Source organism: Acomys russatus, chromosome 13, assembly GCF_903995435.1.
Source record: "Acomys russatus chromosome 13, mAcoRus1.1, whole genome shotgun sequence".
Lineage (NCBI taxonomy): Eukaryota > Metazoa > Chordata > Mammalia > Rodentia > Muridae > Acomys > Acomys russatus.
The window spans coordinates 48,211,232-48,233,217 of NC_067149.1; the positions used below are offsets into that span (position 1 = coordinate 48,211,232).

Genomic DNA, 21,986 nt, shown 5'->3' on the forward strand with positions numbered 1-21,986 from the left:
CTCTGTGCCACAGAGTTATCTTAATTTAAAGAAAAAAAAAAAAAATCAGGGAATGCATTTTAAAAAACAAAACAAAAAATTTCAAGACTTTTCAGAAAGAACCTGGGTTCTCTTGGAGACTTCCCAGGACCTTCAAAAGGGCTGGCACAGAATCATATCAGTTATTAGGCAAATCAGCACACTGCCCTAATGACCATGGCTCTCTTCCCCTTAGGGCTAGGTCTGAGATGACAAGGGCAGCTAAGGGTTAGAGGTTGAAGGTCATACACCTACAAGACTGTCACTGGCTCTTAGTCAATCCGTGTACCTGCCATCTCTCCTTCTCCTCTCTCTCCTCCTCTCACAGGCAGAGGAACACTATTTCAGAGAAGGAGGGGCACGTTAGTGAGACAGAGAAGAAGCCTGAATTCCTCAACTTCCCAGAGGTCTGCTGCTGGCTGGACAGATGTCAGCAAGGAACGACCTCCAGACTTGCCAGGACCTAATGGGGTGAACTCAGTACAAAGGTGCCCACTTTTGCCTGTTTGGTCTGTGTTCCCATGGCTGGCATGCTGACATGGCAGACGTGTCACCACTCCTCAGCTAGCGGCAGCATGTGTGAGCAGGAACAGGTTGGCCTCTCCACATTTGAGGGCAGTTCAACGGAATTAGACAGTGGAACTTGGGTTCCCACTAATACAGCTGTGGAGCCAAGAGGAAGGATCCCACAGTTACCAGGACGCCAGTCACCATGCCTGGGGATACCCTAGCAAGTGCATCAATGGGAAAGGAAGGCACCTCACCGGTTCCAGGGCTTCTGAGGATGGCACCTGGGGCTATGTCGCCTCCATAAACGGGCTCTGCGTAGAAATTTACCTCCTATCTGCCTGGCCTCACGCCAGCTCACCAAACAGGGGATACATGAGCAGAGGTGACATTTTTCTTCTCTCTATTCTCTCTACAGCAAACGCTCTGCATTTGTGCCACACCCCACACAAGGTCCTTCTGTTAGCAGGACTCAGTAGATAGATAACCTGGTCCCCACAACCATCTGTGCTGTCCCTACTGTCAGCGTAAGAGAAGGCCCTGAGGGACAGTGGCTTCTACAGCCCATGTCCCATACCTGCCTGAGCTTCCCTTTTCCCACCCTCCAATCAGGAAAAAGAGAAAGAAAAGAAAAACTCAGAAACCTGAAGAGTGTTTGGAATTTATTCTCTTAAATAAGAATATAACATTTGTTTAAAAAAAAAAACACAAACAAAACCAAAACCAAAAAAAGCCTTAAAGCACAACACCTTGGTTTCACAGTAATGGCAAAAACAAAGTTACACAGTTAAATTAAAAAACTCACAAAGCAACACACCAAAAGCACTCACAATAGCAGAGATTAAAAACAGGGGCAAATTAAAAGCTTTAGGGAAGGTCAGAGTGGACAGGCAAAGAGTTCCTTGGCACAGCTAACCCCCCTCACTCTGGCTTCTATGGACCAAAGCTTTGGGCACTGTTTGTTGCCCCCTCCTGCCTCACCCCAAGGGAACAGTACCCTGATTAAAAGTGAACGCCTTACTTCACTGGCCAGTATTCAGTGGCACAGAGGGCCTAAGAGGGTCCCCCCCACTGTCCTGCAGGAAGTGGCCAGGCACAGTAAATACTAAATGACAATGGGCGGCTGAGATGGCTACAGTGGATCCAACATGGAGCCCAGGTTGCCTTGAGGGACAGTAGGTGGCCGTGACTCTCTGGTCCCCCCGCCCCACCAGCAAGACTGTTGTTTTGCTGACTAGGAAAACTGATCACCTGAGTTTGGAGGTGTGTACCACCCATCTTCTCAGAGACCCAGGCCTACATCTATGCCTCCAATGAGGCCATGCCTAGCTGCCAGGCTCCCTTCAAATCCTGTCTAGGCCGAAGTCAAGTCGGGGCAAGCTTCCAGAGAAAGTTCCTATGGCTTTCAGACCAATAGGTAGCTTTGAAAACAGTCTCACCGTGACCATTTACCATGAGGGCACAGTGTATCTAAATAGTGTCTATCTACACACTGAACTTAAACCCATCCACATAAAGAGAGACGAATATACATTGAGAAGTGTGCACACACAAGCGTTCACACAGTACCGTCGCTCAGCTTTGGCTCTAGTGGGAGGCAGCATGGCAGCTGCTCCACTGTGCTCCCTTTGCTGGGATTTACAGCAGGCTGAGAAGGGAAGAGGCCCTTAGAAGCCATAAGAGGATCCCTAACCTCCTCATCAGGCAGAGGCCTAGGGATGAGAGGCATTCTTTCTTTATAGCGCGTGGCTATTCTGGCCAGTGTGGGCAATGTCTGTGTTTCTGTACAGTCCACTGGGATCTGACTGTGGCAGCCAGCGGGTACCAAGTAAGGAGAGTGTGGGTCCGGGAACAGGCCAGTGCCACTTGTGACTACAGCTTCTCTAGGAAAGACACTTCCTCACCGGATGACGGGGGAGTTTGCTCCTTCTGCTTGCTCTCTGCTGTCTGTACTGCAAATGCTCCTGATACTGCGCACTGGGAGAAAAGCTCCCCGTTTCCCTTCCCACCCACGTGCTTTGTGCCTCCATTTTGTTTCTGCACAACAGGATTCCTCTACCTCCAAAAGGAATCAAGGGCTCACGTCTGAGAGAACAGCCATCCCATCTAGGGTTTTCCAGACTTTTCCTAAACTCCAGGCAGGTACCATGAGGCCAGGGTAAGGAAATCTGTGCCAGGCCCACTGATCCGTAGCAGCGAGAAGAGGCGGCTCGGAAACAAAGCATTTACAGGTTCGAGGACAAAAAGAGGAATTCTATATTAAATGCACATTACAAACAGAAATACCATATAAACAGTGTCTCACACAGTGGGTCAAGCAGCAGCTGCAGACGAGGTTACCGGACAAGGACAATGCATTAAGCCAGGCCTACGTGGGGTTATGGTGGGCTATACTGCCACACGGGGGTATTTTTGTTGCTGTTGTTGTAACAGCACTAATCCTTGCCTAAGGGGAATGAGCAGAAAGGAGAAGAGTAAAGAGCTATGACAGGAAGAAGGGGCCGGGTCGGGCCAGGAGTGCAGGCTCTTCCCGCTCCTCCTCCATGGTGGGTCCCAGGGAGCATGGGATAAAACGGGATGAGGGTATGGACCCTTCTGTGACACACTCTGGTGGCCAGAGGCACCAGATTTGTCTGAAGCTCTCTGTACGGAGTTTAGTCAAGTGCTCAAAGGTAAGGTGGGATTTGGAAAAGATATTCTACCAAAGAAGAAACAGAAACCTATTTCACGGCCCCTGTAAAATGTCACTCATAATTCTGCGCCCCGTCCCTACCCCATTTCAGTGGCTAGCAAAGGTTAGCTCAAGAGCAAGTGCCAGGGCTTTGCACCCCCTTTCAACATTCAGCCTGGGATAATTTGGGGGTGCTGAATTGTAACCCTCTCCTGCTATTCTGTAAGGCTAGTCTACCTCAGGTCCTTTCTCGGTTGTTTTGATCCTTTAAGTCCATTTTCTCTGTTTTATAGAACATTCTTCTCCTTATGTATGGCTCCCTTAATTTGTGAGAGGCTCTAAAAATCTGAAACCCATTATGTTTTCCTTAGACAGGCAAAGAGGCAAAACGAACAAGCCAAGAGAGCTAGCAAAATCACTGATGTTTTCTTTAAAAAAGAGTGTTCTTATACCCTTTACCCATAGGGAAATTGGAACTTTTCTGATCTTGTAGTGTGGCTCCTTGGCAAAGCTACTAGGTGGGGCTCTCACCTGCTTGCACACACATTCCAGTGTAAAGGCCAAGTTGTGTCTGGGGCCAGTGTGTGCTCGAGGAGTATCAACTAGTGAGAACTACTATCCAGGGCCAGCAGACTTCACAGGGCTTAAAGTCACTCATGGCTTGGGCATGGCTGTAAGTTGTGACTCCTACCAGAAGGGCATCTAAAAAAAGTAGTCATGTTCACAGGGCCTGGCTGGGGTTTCTGTGCCTTGGAGGCTTAGCATACCCCACCCCCACAGTGCTCCTGCCAAGCCCCAGGCCCATCCTCCCTCCTCTGGCACAAGTGCCCAAGGGCTGTGTCAGTGCCTTACTTCCTCAACAGAAGAGGCTCTATTTGAAAGCAAAGAAAATACTCGGCCTCTCCTCCACCATGGAAAGTATATCTCAGCTCCTCTGTGGCTTCTGGCATTGGCTGGTAATCTTTCATTTTTAATTTGAGTTTGTACCTGGCTATGTAAGATATATTTGCTGTTGGGCATAGTGAAGCATGCTTTTAATCCAGCGCTTGGGAGGCAGAGGCAGGCGGATCTCTGTGAATTTTTTGGTGAGCCTGGTCTACATATTCAGTTCTAGCCAGGGCTAGCCAGAATATAGCCAGAAACCACACAAAAAAGAAAAAAAGGAGGGGGGAGGGGAGAAAAGAAGTAAAAAAGATATACTTGCCATAAACAAGAGGAAACGTGTGCACATGCAGAAATATGTAGACTTCATACATAAAGAGTGACCCCAGAGAGATATCCGGAGTCACCAAAGGGACTTCTGGACGTCTCAGGAGTGCACAGAACTGTGGCTAGTTTTACAAGGGCAGATGGGGAAATTTTAAGGAAAAAAAAAGCAAGACAGTTCTTCATAGGCCTCATGTTCCTGATACTCCCCATACTGCCTTGTAATGGACAGAGTCAGCATTTTTTTTTTTTTTTTTTTTTTTTTTTGAGGTAGGAGGATGGTACAAGCTCTTGACACAGGAAGTGGTAATGAGAGTGGGACATGTGGGTCTTGACCCTTACTGGAAGTTCAGATGCCTAAAGTGGTTAGGATAGGGTGGCCCCTGTCACACGGATGATCTGGGGGGGGGGGCAAAAACTTCAAGTTGCAGTGAACATATTCAGACTGTGCGGGGGGTGGGGGGGCACACAGAAGCCTATGACTCTGGGCTCTCCCTGGGATCAAGGACACAGCAGCCTCTTTTGGGTTTCTGTTTACCTAGGGTCTGCACCAAGCACCTTGGTGTGTGTTGGGGGTGTGGGGTAATCCCACGTACCATTTGGCACGTCACTGGCTCACAGTCTGCCAGTGAAACTCCCCTCCAATCTGCACCAGCACCTCTGACAGGCCATAGAGGAAGGGGACTCCAAACGCCAGCAGCTGACACATGAAAAAGGAGTCCAGGGGGTTCTGGACCACTTGGTGCCCAATTGAAGAAATGTTGGTTTGCAGGTGCTGGCTCATCCCCTTGGCCTTGTCACAGAGGCCAAGAGAGTGATGCACCACCCAGCCAAACAAGGAAGTGAGGCTACCTGGAGTTCTCTCAGCTGAGCTGGTGGCGATGCTGGCCAGTCCATTTGCATCTGCAGTGGGGCCATCCTGAAGGGGTCCTTTGGCTTCCTAGAAGAGTCCATGAGAAAAAAAGGACAGTGACTCTGATTGCTGCCCTCCAACTCAGGACACAACGACCTCAAGCCTGGCTGGTCTGTCTGTCAGTACTGAACTGTAGTCCGTGGAGACGAAGTTTTTGCTCGTCCTACACAGCAAATCTGTGATGCATTCACACGTAACATAGATGCATCCTTTTGCCAACTTTAAACGTTCTCTGGATGACTTATAATAAACAGAATAACCGCTGTACAGGGTAAATGGTTATTGTACTGTATTGCTTAAAGGACAAGAGTCTGTACAGGTTCCGTACAAAAGTGGCACTATAAAGAGCAGGGGTTGGCCCTCAGATGCCTGGGGTGTTGGTCTAAGGACAGGGAGGGACACCCGGGGCTGCCTATTCCCCAGCTACAAGGAAAAGAGCTCTGACCTCAGGGAAGGAACAGTTAGGGTGAGCAGCAGGGCGTCCATCTGCTCAGAATGAGCCCTAAGCGTCGCCTCCAAGAACGGCCAGCCTGGCGCATCTGTAGCCAACTGCAGTTCTTCTCAAGCCCACACACGGGACAGACAACACTGACGGTCCCACACACAGGAAGGAAGCTGTTACCTTTCCAGTAGGAGGAGCCGCCGCTGGCCTCTTCCTTTGCGCGTAGCCAGAGAGTCGGTAACAGTAGTGCGGCTTACAGTAGAATTTGCCTGCGGACGGCAAGGAGCAGGGAATAGAGGAATGAGCAAAACTCCACAACTGTGAACTTGGCTTGCTGGCTACAGGATGCCATTGCATAACCCCTCCCCTCCCCCCTGCCCCCCACCCTCCTCGGGCTCCCAGCACCCCTCCCCCCCCAGCAATCCAGAAAGGCCAGCCCCCAGCCTCCTTTCCCTGGGTCTGATGTAGAGGCCTTTGGGCATGTGAAAACTGTTGAGCAACCACCAATCAGTGCCCAGAGCACAGATGTGAGGCTTGTGTGACAGAACCAGCAAACAAAGTAGTAGTGTGTGAGGACAAAGAGGCGGTCACATGGAAAGTGCAGGCGCATTTCTGGGGAAGGCAAGAATGAATACAAATGCAGGGCGGAGGCAGGAAGGCTTCGAGGGCTAGGGCGGTGCTAGCTACTAACTCCGAGAGAACTATCTCTGCTCCCTTCCACAACCAGAGACTCCTACCCTTCCCCTCCCCTGGCAGGGCCAGTCCAAGGCAGGCTGCAACCCTAAGGTGTGCTGAAAATAGCACAAGGGGCCAGAGAGGTGGCTTAGAGGCAAAGGGGTCAATGCCTAGAACCCACACAACAAACAGGATGTGGTGACAGGAATCTGCAATTGCAGCATTCCTATGGAAAGACAGTAGGTGGAAGCAGGAGAACTGGCCAGAAGCTTGTGGGCGAGCTGCCCTGGCCTATGTAGCACAGCAGCAGAAACAGTAAGAGAGCGGATGGAGGTAACTCCCAAAAGTTGTTCTCCGACCTCTACACACACACACACACACACACACACACACACACACACACACACTCACATCACACAATAACAACAACAAAAAGTCTTCCCTGGAGCATAAACAGACGGAATAAATAGAGCATGCTTCAATATAATCAGAGTTAAAAGTCCCGCTTGCTAGGGCTTTCAGCCATGTCTACACCCGTTTTCTGGGCCCTACCTAGTGTGATGCTCTCTCCTGAAGAGAGGGCGGCCAAAAAGGTTTGAAAGACCCATCTTCCTTCCTAACACAAGTGTGCTGGGACAAACTAAGAGCCAAATTATCTGAATCTCTCCTTTAACTTAAGGTATGAGAGCTCAATGTTAGCCTCATCCTAAGAACAGCTGCATCAGAAGCGGCCAGCTTTCCCTTGTCATCTGCCAAGAGCGACTGCAACAAAGGGAAACCCAGGGGATGGACAACCCTGGTGACCCGGCCGTATCTTCCTGAATTTCATGTGTGTGGTGCCCAACGTTAAGTGTACAGGTGTGCGCACAGGTGCACGAGATGGAAACTGGGGTCTATTCGTCTCTGTCGCTTTCTGTTTTATTGTCTTGAGATGGGTCTCTCGCTGAACTGGAAGCCTGTCATTTCAGCTACCGGCCAGGGAGACCCCAAGATTTGCCTGTCTTTGCTTCCCCCATACTGGGGCATTACAGGAGTATGCAACCATGCTTGGCTTTTTTATGTGGGTACTAGGGCCTCAAACTCAGATCTGTGAGCCTGCAGAGCAAGTGCTCTTACATCCTGAGCCATATGCTCATCTTCATTTTAAAAAGTAGCTGACTTATCCCTTTATCTGCATTTTTTTTCTTTCTTTTTCTTTTTTCCTTTTGGCGTTTTCAAGACAGGGTCTCTCTGTGTAGTCTTGGCCATCCTGGACTCACTTTGTAGAGCAGGCTGGCCTCCAACTCACAGAGACCCATCTGCCTCTGCCTCCCAAGTGCTGGGATTAAAGGTGTGCGCCACCACCCCGCCCAGCTTATCTGCGTTTTTTTACTATGTTAAGTCAGCTTTGTCAAATATCTGGGAAAACAACTTAAAGGAAGAAATGTTTGTTTGGGCTCATGATTTCAGGAATCTCAGTACAAGGTTACTTGGTCCTACAGCGTTGGGCCTTGCTGATTCAGGGCATCATGGTGGAGGGGCAAGAAGCAGAGAACGCATGGGGCAGAGGTCAGGGACAAGCTACATCTTTCCAGGGCGCATCCTGTGGCTACAGTTTTTCTTTCTTTCTTTCTTTCATTTTTTTTTTTTGGTTTCACGAAGAAAGATTTCTCTGTGTAGTCTTGGCTGTCCTGGACTGGCTTAATAGACCAGGCTGGCTTTGAACTCACAGAGATCCACCTGCCTCTGCTCCCTGAGGGCTGGGATTACAGGTGGTGCCACTGCTTCTGGCTGTGACTACAGTTTTCAACAGGCTCCACTTCCCTTAGTTTCCCTCACTACCCAGTGATGGCCTTAACTTGTTTGTCCATCTGGGGGTTAATCCACTGGTGAAGTCAGAGCCCTCATGAGCCAGCTGCCTTCCAAAAGCCAAGCGGCTAGTGTCCGAGCTTCTGATGACGACTATACCTGGAGACTTTGGATTTAAAGCCAATGGTGGAAAAAACCGCAGTGAATTTCATGGATTCATGAAATGGCACATTTCCCCCAACAGATTTCTCACCAGTTGCTGGCATTCAGCCAGGACTTAGAAACCTGGCACTGTGGGGGAGTGGGGGGGGGGTAGGGGCTGGGAGACATGCAACAGGCAACAGGGCAGCTTATAATCTGCTTCTCTATGAGTGAGTGAGCAGAATTTATTCACGTGTTTTTTTGTTTTTGTCTTTTATTTGCTTTGTTTTTAGTTTATCCACCATTCCTTTTATATAATCTGTTATAAACCACTCTGTTCTTTTGAGGTTTTGCCCCCAATAAATAGAAGATAAAATACACTAGTCTCTCTGGCTCATCCATTATGTTTTGGGTCTGCTTTATATTTCACTCCATATTCCTTCATGGGACTGTGATGAGGCTACCACAGAAGATAACTGGACTAGACTGGTCACCACAACTACCTCAGGACCCATTCTCCAGGAATGGCATGTGACTGAGGCCAGACTGGCGATGGCCATTACGGGGGACTGCTATGATCGTGAAGGAAGGTCTTCACTGGGACTGCTACTTAGAAGGGAGACATAACTCTAAAGCTTACACATCAGTATGACCTCAGTTTTTAATCATGAAGCTTGTTTGTTTATTTTTAAAATGTTAAAACTTTGTATCTATCTACTTATTTATTTGTGTGTGTATCTGTCTCTCTTCCTCTCCTCTCTCTCTCTCTCTCTCTCTCTCTCTCTCTCTCTGTGTGTGAGTGTGTGTGTGTATTTGTGTGGAGGTACACATGGGTGGGCACGTGTGGAGGTCAGCGAACAATTTCTAGGAATTGGTTTTCTGCTTCCACCATATGGGTCTCAAGGACTCAAACTCAGGTCGTCAGCATGGCCACAAGCACTTTTGCCACCAGCTGAGCCTTCTCACTGGCCCGAGGCTCACAGTGAGAGAACACTAGTTACTTATTGTTGCATCCTTTATATTTTTTCCTCTAAGATAGAGCCCCGGATTATAAACTCTGACTCCCAGCTGGCCAGCACCGGACCTTGCTCCATATCGTAACAAAATACAAGGGTTTAAGTTTCAGAAACAAGACTCAGATCCTAGCCAAAAGGTAACTTCCAAGAACGTTCCAGAAAACCCGCTTTCTCTAGGAAGGCAGTACAATGGTACAACGGCACAGCTGACATGAGATCTCAGTTTAGGCACTATGCCAACCTTCAGTCTTGCCAGCCTCATAGAGCTCACTTCCTGCCACAGGAGAGGGACAGACCTCTCACCTTGCTCTCTGTCACAGCCATGAGGTGTATGTGCTCCAGTAATTACTAATGCTTCCTTCATTTTGGAGGTATGGATTCATGTAGCCTACCCTGACCTTGAACCTCATCTTCTTGCCCTCACCATTCAAAAGTGCTGGGATTACAGGAACATGCCACTATAGCTAGCTTTAATGTAGTTTCTTATTCTCTTTCCCAAACTCAATTACTTGTGCTTTTTGAATGAATTATTTAAAAAAAAAAAACTCTAATTGTTATCTAACATCCACTGTGTGTCGGACACTATGCTGACAGCTCTACATCTATCCATTCGGTTAATCCTCACACAGCCCTTTCATGGGTGAGGCACAACCTGGCTAAGCTGCCAAGGTTTCCTGGTCCGAACATCTCAGGCTCAAGACTGCCTCCAGAGCCTGCACTGTCTGCCACTGCACTATGGCTCCTGTCACAGGAAAGCCCGCTAGGCTGACACCGTGGATTCCTTACAAGTGATAGACGACTCGATAAAGTGAGCAATCTTGACAATCAAATTGATTGCCTGGGAAAGGGAGGACACAGGTGTCTGTCAGGCAGGCCCAGTGTGAACTGGCATTTATCCAACTGTTTATGAGTGTCACTTAATGACATGGGTAACATGGACGGTGGGTCTCCTTCAAGGTAGACAAGCACTTTAGCCGGCTGGTGCAGAGACACGTGGCTCAGTGTGCAAAAGAAGTAAACATGTGGGCACACCTGCAACAGGTGGTGTGCCACTGGAACTCGGTGGGCACACCTGCAGCAGGTGGTGTGCCACTGGAACTCGGTGGGCACACCTGCAGCAGGTGGTGCCACTGGAACTCGGTGGGCACACCTACAGCAGGTGGCCTGAGGTCTGGAGAGACCTCTGAGGGGGGAGAGGGCGTGTGGGGACAGGAAGGCCAAGAAGCCCATTCTAACATGACAGCTCAAGCAAGGTCCTATGGCACAATGGTGTCTCGGGGGATGAAAATGAAAACCGTGTGCTTGGTGTCATGTGAGCTGTGTGCGCCCCAACCGAGTGTGCCAGGTCGTGTGGTAAACAAAGGCTCCTGGAGACATTAAGTCGGTGGGACTGTGGTCCCTTCCTCTCTCGCTCTCTGGCTTCTGGGTAATGAGGTGAGCACGCCTGCTCTGCTGTACACTCCCGCCTCCTGCTGCCTTGCCACAGCGGAGAGAAGACCAACGGTCGTAGACTAAAACCTAATCTGTGAGCCAAAATAAAGGTTTTATTTTATATAAGTTGATTATCCCTAGAGGCACATTTATGTTTCATCTATTCTCTCAAGAGAAAGTGAGTGTGTCCCTATGGGCAAAACCATGAATATAGACAACTTGGCTAGACCTCGAGGACTCTTCTTCCCAGGCACACGCCAAGGTAAAAGGCTAACAAAAATGACCTAGGTATCAAGGACAGTTCTAAGAGGTGGGGTCCCACCTGTCAACCTGTCTCCTTGGAATCAAAGGTGCTGACCAGAGAGAAAGAACGTGCGTGAGAGTGGAATCAAAAACATGGCACTAACAGATTACCTTCCTCAGATTAGCAACCAGTATCTTTGTTAATGCAGAAAGAAGGCCTCAGCTGGGATGCTAAGAGCTCAACACTTGGCCCCTCACAGCTGTGATGCTCAGACTTCAGCATTTGGCCCTGCCTTTTCTTTGTGACAAGGCAGTAGCTGTCTTGAGTTCCAGTCTTAGGAGGGTCATGTGGGTTTTCTCTGCCATGGGTTTCTGGTCTCAGTAAACATACCGCCTGTTGAACCATCCCCATGGGGATCTAGTTTCCTTTCCTGCTCATCTTGGTCTCTCTATTACTTTTAAACAAATTAAACCACCTCCCTTGGTTTCGTCAGTATCCTGTAGGGATGGCTGCAGAATTCCTAAATGCCTTTGGGTACCTATTTGTATTCCTTTAAGAATCTCGAGAGAGCCAGGTACAGGTGGTGCATATCTTTGATCCCAGCACTTGGGAGGCAGAGGCAGATGGACTGCTGTGAGATCAAGGTCAGCCTGGGCTACAAGAAACCCTGTCAAAACACACACACACACACACACACTCTTCAGATGACTGCTGGCTGTTATTTGTTGGCACACTTCCTCACCTTCTAACTAAGGTCTTTCCAGTCAAGCCAGTAGACCTGGGCCCCATGCGTGCTGAAGCCAGAGGGAGGTGACAAGGCTTGGCTTGGGCATTTCTATCTGATCCGTGAGGCCTGGGATCTATTTTGGTTGCTGTCATCAATTTTAGACAAGGAGAGTAAGTTCTAGGGACCCTTCTCATGGCCCTTTTAGCCTCCAGGGTCTCATGTGAGTAAGAAAGTGAGCATGTAAAACGAGGGAGGTGACAGTTATGCCACCATCTCACCACCTCCTTGTCAAGCAGAGCTGTAACGTTCTGGTGACCGCAAACAATATTTTTAAGAGTCTCAGGAGGAAAAAAAAAAAAAAAAAAAAGGAAAGAGATGGCCAAGAAGGGTTAGTATAGAGAAAACACAAAAGAGAAAAATACAGCAAGGGCCCAAGGATCTGTGGCTCAGAAGAAGCAAGTGGTGTCCCGCTCAGCTGCCGACGTGACCGACGTGCAGGAAGACTCACCATCCTCAATGTCATAGGCGTACGCTGACAGGCGCAGTGTGGTGGCACAGTACTCGCATTTGAAGCAGCTGCGATGGAAGAACTTGCCCTCGGCACTCAGCCTCTCCATCACGTAGACCCGCTTTTGGCAGAAGTAGCACGTGTCGCTGCCCCCCAAGTTCTGTGGGAACTCTTTCTTTATGGAGCCCTGTTGGGGGTGGGGTGGGGGCAGAGGAGGCGTATATCAGACTTGGGGCCTCTTTCAGGGCCATACGAGCCCTCTGTGGGTGAAGATGACTCAGCTCTATTTGTGGCTCTCCCAAAGAGCAGCTCTCGTAGCAGCTTCACCCCAAAAGGCCCTCCCGAGGACCCTGAGTACAAGCCGGGGTCCGAACCTGATGACCAATAACCAAGATATGCCCTTGGTGAAGGACCCAAGTTTTCAGAACTTCGTAGCAGTCAAACCAACTACTCTGCCAGGGTTTTGCCTCAGGGATAGAATGAATACACATCATTTTTGGTGTCCATGTGCGTGCACACACGTGTGCGCATCCCCGCATACTGGAGGGACCCTCTTTAAAGAGAAAAGTGCCTTTCCACAGAACATTTGTAAATGTCTACCACAGTCCTAGAAATTCAGTCATCAAAATCGAGACCACCTCAAGAAAGCTACCACGTGGAAATCCAGGTGGCTACAGAACTCAGTAAGGCCCTCAGAGCGGGCGAGGGTTGTCCACCAGAGTGCCACGGCTAGAGAAAGTGCCCCTGGAATATCTCTTACCAGTTCTTTCTTGTCTAGAAGGGTTTTAGGTTGCTCTTTCCTTTGAAGCTGATTGGCTATCTGCTCAGCCAATGAGCTCACTCCGCCCGTGTACATCTTTATATACTTCTATTGGTTGGAGATTACACAATGATCAAAATGAAGGGAAACGAGAAGGGAAAAAATAAATCAATCAATCAAGGAGACAGGGGAGGAAAAAAAATCTTTGAGAGGTGTAAACTGAATACACAGTGCAACAGCAAACCATGCCAACACAGTGCCCACAAGCAGAAATTGGGCAGTGAGTGGGACACTGTGCCAGGGTCCACACTGTGGTCAGCGCACACTGAGCAGCAGCAGCAGCAGCAGCAGCATCGGGAAGAACTTGGTCCTTCGTGGTTTCCCAAGAGCCCAGTTCTGGGCACGGGGAGGTAGAAGACAAAAGGGAAGCAAATGGAAGAGGAAGGGGGCGGGGCCTGTATCCTGGGCGCTCACAGAGTTTGAGGGTCGACTCTAGGTAAGAGCTAGGAGAGGGCCCATGGAGCTCTGCAAAATGAGGTGACTACCTCAGGCTGAGAAGGAAACCAGGCAGAGCCTTGCAGAGGTTGGTGTCCTGTGTGGGCCACAGATGTGAAGAGTTCTGGCGCCCCCCTGCCTCACAGTCGGACCCACAGTGTCTGCCTCTTGACCTCTTTGGGAAGAAGCCTCCTCTGGCCATTTCCCCACTGATGACTGGCTAGGGGTGTGGTGGTGGTGGTGGTGGTGCAGGGTTGAGACCTGAAAGGCGATGCTCATCTGCCCAAACGTAGAAGCTGGAAGGTAGTCGGAGGCACCAAGCCACATGCTACCCCCTGAAGGAAGCTGCTCATTTACCCCCAGGAAATCAGGAGGCTTCTGGCCATGGGGGAACTGTTTTTTTAAAAGTTGAACAAAAGAAGATAAAACCCAAAGCACACATTTGTTATCTCAGCACCCAGGAGGCTAAGGCAGGAGGATTGCCTTGAGTTCAAGGCTAGCCTGGACTACACAGTGAGGGAGTCTAACCCAGTTCCTCAACACAGACAAATCAAACTAATGTGACACCCCCCACCCCCACCCCCATTTTGGTAATGCCAAAGAAACAAACAGGAGACACGCCCATGTCTGCATGGAGAGCCCCCTTGCTCACAGAGTCCTGGCACCCTATGGCCTAGCTCGGACCCTGTCCTGGGACCACAGTCAGTTGTGTGGGCAGGCTTTTAGAGAGACAGTAGAAACAGTGTGTGCTACACCTCTCACAGCAGGATGGGAGACTCCCAGGCAAGCAGGAGAGGTTATCACTAAATCTGGTGCAGAATTACAGCAGGTACACTTATCCCAGAGATGCATCAACCCCCTAGTAAGTGGCCTCAAGGACAAACCTGTAAAGCCACATAAAAGGGCCGTTGGCCCAAACGTCCAGGCGTGTCCAGGGCCAAGCTTTGTTAAGTGTGGGAATGGACACACTGAAGAACAGACTTCTCACTAGGTTCAGCCAAGTCCTGGCTGGAGCTGCGCAATCAATTTCATTTCCCAACTCAACTACACAGACTTCTTAGGATTGGTTTCACCTGCCGTTAATTCCACAGATGATGTCCATCGGTAAGTGAGGAAAACAGGCCTCTTAAATGAGGGACCTGGAGAAGCGCATGCCTGGGACAGGCAAACATGCCAAGAGGAGAGCCGAAGTGAGAGCCGAGCTCTCCTTTGAGAGTTGCTCTCAGGACTGGAGAGATGGCTCAGAGGTTAAGAGCACTGTCTGCTCTTCCAGAGGTCCTGAGTTCAATTCCCAGCAACTACATGGTGGCTCACAACCATCTACAATGTGATCGGATGCCCTCTTCTGGCCTGATCGGATGCCCTCTTCTGACCTGCAGGTGTACATGCAGACAGAGCACTGTATACATAAAAATAAATAAATAAATCTTTAAAGGCAGGTGCCACCACTAAAAAAAAAAAAAGAGTTGCCCTCAAAGGATCAGAAAGTCACATTTTCCTCATTATGTCGAGCAAATGGCCAAGTGCCCAGTGCACTGCGGCCATGGCCCCAGTGTGTGCACCCAGGACCCTTCTCTCATGCCCAGAGACCACCTCATCAGCCATGGACTAGGGCTGCACGTGCAGAGTCTTGTGACGTAGCAGCATGGACGAGCATCCCCCAAGAGGTGAAGACTCAAGCTGCTTGTCTCTGGCATGACTCCCAGGAGGGAGTCGACGTGCAGCAATCTCGTGGCTCACACCACTGCACACCACACACGTGCATATGCTTCCACACATCTCTAGACTGGCTAATACAGGCAACAGACCGTCCCATCCCAAACAAACTCCTTAGAACTGGACCGAAGCCACAGGGTGGGGTGGAGTGGGGTGAGGTAGCGTGGGGTGGGAGGGAGGGCCGGGTACATTCCACACACAAGTACAAGAAGCCCTGAGAATGTTGTGCACTTGCTATTTTACTAGGAAAGTTAGTGGCGGCATGGTCCAAATTCTGCAGCACATGACTGAAAACAGTCTTCAGTCAAAGGTTGGAAACTGCTGTCAATATCGGACACAGCTTAACAGCAGGTTCACTCTGACAGGCTGTGATGTGTGAAACACTCAAAGAAAGCTAGCAGCCTCTTCAACACAGGTGTCTGCGGCAGCCCCCAGGCAAAGGCGGAGACCTCCTAGCCTCCCTCAGGTGGGTGACACCTGTGAAAGTAGAGCAAGCAGAGGCTGCAGAAGATGGTTTTGGTCAAGTCCAGGCCATGCTACCTGTCGGAGGGAGTCAGAGGAGGGAGAGGCAGGGCGGGTGGAGGAACGGAGACTAAGGGAGAGCTCCCACTGGTCAACAAAAAACCGACGCGAAGGCTCAGGCTCTGGCTATAAAATACAAGGTGGAGAAAAAAGCACAGAGAACGTTAGAAGTCATTTCCTCAAACATGGGAAATTTGAGTTTCAGACAGCTTTGCTCTTTAGTGGCAGAATATATGTAGTAAATAAAAGCAGGCCTTCCAATTTCCAGAAACAAATGGGCTTCCTCTACGGCTCCTGTCCACTTCCTACTTGCTCCTCTCCAGTGCTTATTGCTGGGCTGGCTCTGGAGCATGTCTCCAAGCAATGAGCACCTTGGCTTGGGGCCCCTACTAGGTGCACCCTCTGTGCAGCCATCACCACTACTGACAGGTGGTACCAGCTTCTCCCAGACCCCTTGCTGACCTGTGCAAGGAGATCTAACACCCATTCTAGCTCTCTCCTGACAGTGCAGAGAGCAGGACGGGGAGCCTCAGTGTGCTATATCCTTGTCCTATGGACAGTGCCCAACGCCTTCTCCTCCTCCTGTGACCAGAGCTCAGGGATGCTCTATCTATGACCGATGTTCAGGGCTGTTCTGTTTGCTAAGGAACCACTGCAAGCATGATCCAGGGTCTAGATGTAAATTGTCCTTGTCTTCCTTAGACTGGCCTCAGCTGGTGCAGCCATAGTGGCCAGGGTCTTCCACGATGCTGGCCCAAGTAGTCAGCAACTCAGGTCTAGAGAATGAGGTCATTGGCAGCCTTGACAAATGTCGGTCTTAGTTTCCCGTCAATCTGCATAAAATCTTTACAGGGAAGTGGGGACAGAGGTACCATTCAAGCTCCAAGGAGATCCAGTGCATCCCCATTTTAGCTGACATCTCGGTGTCATGGCAGAGACAAGGTAGAATGGCAGGTATCTGGGAATTCCCTACCCTCTGCTCCGGATGTCCAGCCAGCTTCCTGGCCCTGAGGACAGCAGCTGAATGGGGTCAGTCATTTGAACCTGGGACAAGGAGCAGCAATCTCTGTGGATGAGTACCACAGAGTGGATGAGAGTGGGGGACTGAGTAAAGGTGAGCTACAGAGAGCAAGGCAGTCCTGGGGCCCTGCACTGTGGAGTTGGGACAAGCCCTGGAAAAGAACGTAAGTGCCCCCAAGGTCTAGCCTGAGCCCCACACTCAGGACTCTATAAACACCAACTTCTAGGGAAAAGAAAAGCCCCTGTATGTCTTCTTGTCGCTTGGGCTACTACTCTCCCTGCTGGGGCACCGCAGTCCTGGATCTCACACAGTTTCCTGTCCAGCTTCCTTTTACCCTCAATTCACTTCCTCACTTCCTTTTCTGATGTTGTTTATTTTAAAAAAAACCATCAACACCAACTCCCCTACTGAGCAGCAGTAAAACAGAGCCAGTGACAGGGAGGGCGCAGAGGCCAGCCGCCTCCGCCTCCATCCCATGCCTCCTGTCTAGCCCTGTCCTGGTGGCAGCTTGGTCCAAGGGTGAAGAAGATGGTCCTACCATCTGTTTCCTAGTGGGCCCAACATGTGACCTGACTTACTGCTCGGACCTTAGCGCATTTCAGAGAACAGAGGTGGGAGGGAAGACGTCTGTTAAAAATCACTGTGAGTTGGAAGATACCAGCCCACTAGAGATACTTAAGGACAGGATCAATGTAAAAATGAGTAGACCTGGGGGCTGGAGAGATGGCTCTGAGGTTAAGAACACTGCCTGTTCTTAAAAAGGTCCTAAGTTCAATTCCTAGCAACCACATGATGGCTCACAACCATCTATAATGAGATCTGGTGCCCTCTACTGGTGTGCAGTTGTATGTGCAGGCAAAACATTTAAATAAATAAATAAATCTTTTTAAAAAATGAGCAGACTGGGGAATTCGTCACTACATTCATTGGGAAAAAAAATGACATGATGGTCCATTTTAGTCGCTGACACCTCTTCTCTGCCTTTTTTTTTTTTTTAAAAAGAAAAGATCAACTACAGCTTTGCCTTGTGTATCCCGTCCTGACAGTGCCTCCTTTTCCTAACTTCCCTATCTGATTTCTTCCCCAAACTCTGGCAAGATCCTCAGTTCTTCTTCGTGTTTCTGCTTCAAGAGCTCAGACTGTCGGACCCACTACCTGTCTGCCTGAGGCTACCCCTTTCCAAGTCCTCCCCACCACCAATCGCCTCTTGGCTCCTCTGGTGACTTTGGGAGTGGAAGTGATAAGATCTGGAAAGCCACTACGGCCTGCTGTAACAACAAAAGCACCCAGCCAGGATGCGCTGCAGATGGACACTCGGCAGCTAATGCTATTGTGTGGGTCAACGCTGTTAGCAAAGAGTTCTAGCTCTTGGCTGGGTGACAAGTGTGGAAAAAAAAAAAAGCCGGGAGAAGGGACGGTTCTCCATGCTCCCTGCCCTCTGCCCCAGCACACGGCGTGCCCCAGCTGGTGGCTCTCAGCATCCCATGCCACAGGCTCATGCTCTTTTACCCTCTCATGGTGGGGATTCTGCTTGCCACGGTTCTCAGCGTGAAGATCCCTGCACATCTGTTGGCAACAAAATAGAAACTTAAAGCTCCATCCCAACTCTGTTAGGACCCGCTAAGTAACAGTGGGAAGTTTAGGCAAGAATTCAGAGTTTATATCCCCAGCCCCAGATTTCCCCAACTGACTATCCATAACCTGTGATCTGGAACAATTTTCTTTATGGCTTTTTTTTTTTTGCCCATCTGACTCCAGTGAGGCCCCCCCCCCCCAACGTAGACAAAGAACTGTGGTTAGTCCAAAGGTGGAACGAAATGTGTCTTTCAAACAGTGGTGTGAGATTGGAGGCGTGCAGTGAAAGGCTTAGGGGAGGCAGGTTGGCAAGGAAGCTTTTCCACAGGAGGACCCCTCAGAAAGGAAAGGTGGGGAGATGGAAACTGGATGAACAAAGGACCATCACAGAGCCCAGAGGAAACTCTGGGGTGGAGAGGAAGCCCTAGATAGGAGCATGGGAGCAAGGCACAGTTTCCTGAAGGGAGAGGTGCATGGAGACTAAGCTCTCTCAGTTAATACACGGGTGTGAGGGAGATCATGGAGACTCCTAGGACAGGCCTCAGCGAGCTGAGCAAAGAGCTAAGATGGCAATTGTGGGGCCAGCAAGACCATATGTCCACTAATGACGACTTGAGATGCTCATCCTTGGGAAGCGGAAGCCAGCATCCCAGGCGGCTGCCCTCATCCAGTGCCGCTGACATGCTGCCACAGGCAGCAGGAGCCCGGAGCCTGCCTCCAGACTTCTCACGGCTCCCGTTCAGTTCCGGCCCACTGCTCACCTGCAGTCTTGCACAACTCCTTGGCATCGGCACCCTATGCCTCAGACTGTAAAGTGGAGCTGATGGTGGCCCCTGGCCCACAGTTACTATGAGAACTAGTGAGACCCTGTGTGGGGCAGAACAAACGCTCAGACTGTGAGCTCTTATTTAGAGGAGGTCCTGGGCAGCCACAGTGGGTAGCGTGGCTCAGTTCTTAGGCCCAGGGGCATGAAGAAGGCCTATAAAACCAGATGCATCGTTAGTGGTCACCTTTTAATAGGCTACCCTTCATTATGAAAATGTCCTTTCACAAAGTCTGCCCTCAGAAGTGGCCTTTTGTTTTATGGGGCTTCAGCTGAAAGGTCAGCAAGCCATTCTGTGTGCACAACTGTATAGGTGTGTCCGCCATAAACGTAGCCACACATTCTCAAAGGCAGTTCTTCAGCGATCTGCCCAGAGCATGAACGGGTGGCTGGTTTGGTTAGAAGAAGCTGTGTAAGTCAGAGGCTAGGCTGTCAGTACCAGGAGGAACCAAACCCATGCAGGAAGGCCACTGGAGCTATCATGTGCACATCTCACCCGTTACTGCAGAAGAGACAGCAAGTGAAATGTGGCTACTTTAAGCGGGGCCCTGTAAAAATGTATGCCTCTTGGAACGTCTGGGCGGTGGGTCTGAGATGAGTATAGTTTACACCTTGGTTTGTGGCTGTCCTCCCATGACACGGACTAGGACCAGAACGTGCAGGATCTGACTGCACAGGGCCTTAACCTGAGGTCCCAACAGGGAGTGTTCGCTTGCACCAATGAAGATTGCCTCCGCCACAAGTGATCTTTGAAAAACATATCTTTGAAAAGAGGGGTTACCGGGGTGGTCCCTAACATGTGTAGTGCAGATAGCAGGACGGACAGGACACAGAGCATGCGGAGAGGATCACCTGCTGGCCACTGCGCGCCCGGCAGGAAGGTGGAGTAGGGGGAGGAGAGAGAGTGATCACTTTTTTGGGGCAGGTCCGAGAACGCTCCTTTTCCTGTCGCTTTTACACCAACAGACACAAACAGAAAGAACATGGTTGAAACAGGGGCCCCGGTGGAGACGGCTCCAGGAGGAATGAGGCGCATTTGCATAGTTGTGAAGCATCTCAAGAGGCCCCTTCCTTGACCACCCTCCCTGACACCTAGCTCTGCGTTCAGGGGCGACGGCTCATCACAGTCTCTAGTTCTTCGCGTTGGATCAGAGCACAGGTAGCCTCGGTAACTAAATGGCTGGTAAGAACTTGGCTGCAATGCCCTCTAATGTCAAGGGTCAAGGACTTTATCAGGGAAGATGGGGACCCAAAAAATGATCGTAAACAGAGAGAAAAGGCAGACAAGCCCCTGTGGGATATCATATGACCTGTGCACATCAGGTTACGTTGTAGCAAAGCACGTTCCCCCTATGCCATCTGTGGCCACACCCCATCAATGCCTCACTTTCTTAAGCCCTTCACCCACAAGTTCTAAAAACTACAAATGCCAGGAAACAGGCTCCGCAAATTAAGCACTAGCCGAAAGCTCATCCCCTCATTCTGCCTGTACCACATATGCCCTTCTCCAAGGGTCGGTCCGTGGTCCTGAAAGACATTTCCCAGTATTTGAGAAACAATCATACATTGCGCTGGGCCTCTCTGGTACTTTCCAGGAGAGCCTGAGCTTCCTGTACCCAGACTGCTGTACAGGGAGGGGGTGGGAGGGATGGGGTAGGGTGGGTGGGGTGGCAGCTGTAAGTTCAGAGAAACATCTCCACTGTGTGTTCCCACCTCACATGACAATATGCTCCCAAAACTAGGCTGCTGGTTCGTGACAGTTTGTCTGCGGGATGTACTTCTGAGAGCAAAAGGGAAGGGCAAGGGCAAAGGACGAGCCACAGTGTTTATCCTGAAAAGAACAGCCCCAAACCATTGGCAGGCAGAGCTGTTAGCCATGTTCCTCCTTCCACCCGATGACCTAAGCAGGAACAGGTTCTTGTGCCAACTCTGCCGAGGGATGCCATGCCTGCCACACCTCCTGCCTCAGTAGGAACCACTTCAAGAGACACATAACAGTGAGTCACAGTGAGGTGCGGCTGCCTGTCGGAGATGAGTGGCCAGCCAGCAGTGGCCCAGGCCCCTCCCCCCCCGCAGGCTCTGAGCCCCCGTTCTCTGGAGTGTCTGGACACATCTCAAGCTTTCAGGAGCTACATCTAGGAGGCCAAAGCCATAAGGTGAAGTGGAAAATGATGACTGAGAATATTGAATAGTCCACAGGGACAAAATGGGAGGTACAGTGTGTGCCAGCGCCACCCCTGTCGGCCCTTAGGTCTAATTCCCGGCTCAATGTACCCGAAAGAACAAAGCTTTTTTTGCTGCTCAAGGTCACCAAGGCTCATATCACCTGCCCATCGGCTCTTCTGACCAATCTTTCATTCCATCCTGCTATAGCCTGGGTCTGCCAGGATCTCACTGCGTTGATGGTGACAGTAAAGGAGCCAGATGGCAAGCTGAACAGGCAACAACAACAACAACAATAACAACAACAACAGCAACAACAACACAGTCCCTATATGGGACTTGGCACCAGGCTATGGGCTACTGAGTTTCATGAGCAGCCTGTGTGTAACCAGGTTCCTTGTGACTCTCAAGCTGCCATGTTGGTCTTCACCAGGACAGAGGCTGAGAACTGGTAGGCTCTCTGGGCCACACACACTGTCGTCTCCTTCCCAGCAGGACTAACAAAGCTGCACCAGCAGAGGCCACACACAGAGCCACACACGTCCCTGCTTGCAGGTGACACCCGACCTTCCTGCTATTCTGTTTAATCTCAGGCCCTTTCTGGGAAGAATAAGACGTTATAGC

At 50.2% G+C, this 21,986-nt stretch overlaps 1 protein-coding gene across 1 annotated transcript in view; it reads right to left on the minus strand.

The window, feature by feature from the left end:
- Positions 1-21,986, minus strand: part of Mical3 (microtubule associated monooxygenase, calponin and LIM domain containing 3) — a 178,267-nt gene that overhangs the window by 61,546 nt on the left and 94,735 nt on the right. The window contains exons 17-19 of the mRNA XM_051155279.1: positions 12,288-12,474; positions 5,938-6,026; positions 5,255-5,342 (exon numbers count right to left, since the gene is read on the minus strand). Of these exons, the coding sequence (XP_051011236.1) occupies positions 5,255-5,342; positions 5,938-6,026; positions 12,288-12,474 (364 nt within the window). The remainder of the gene's footprint in view (positions 1-5,254; positions 5,343-5,937; positions 6,027-12,287; positions 12,475-21,986) is intronic.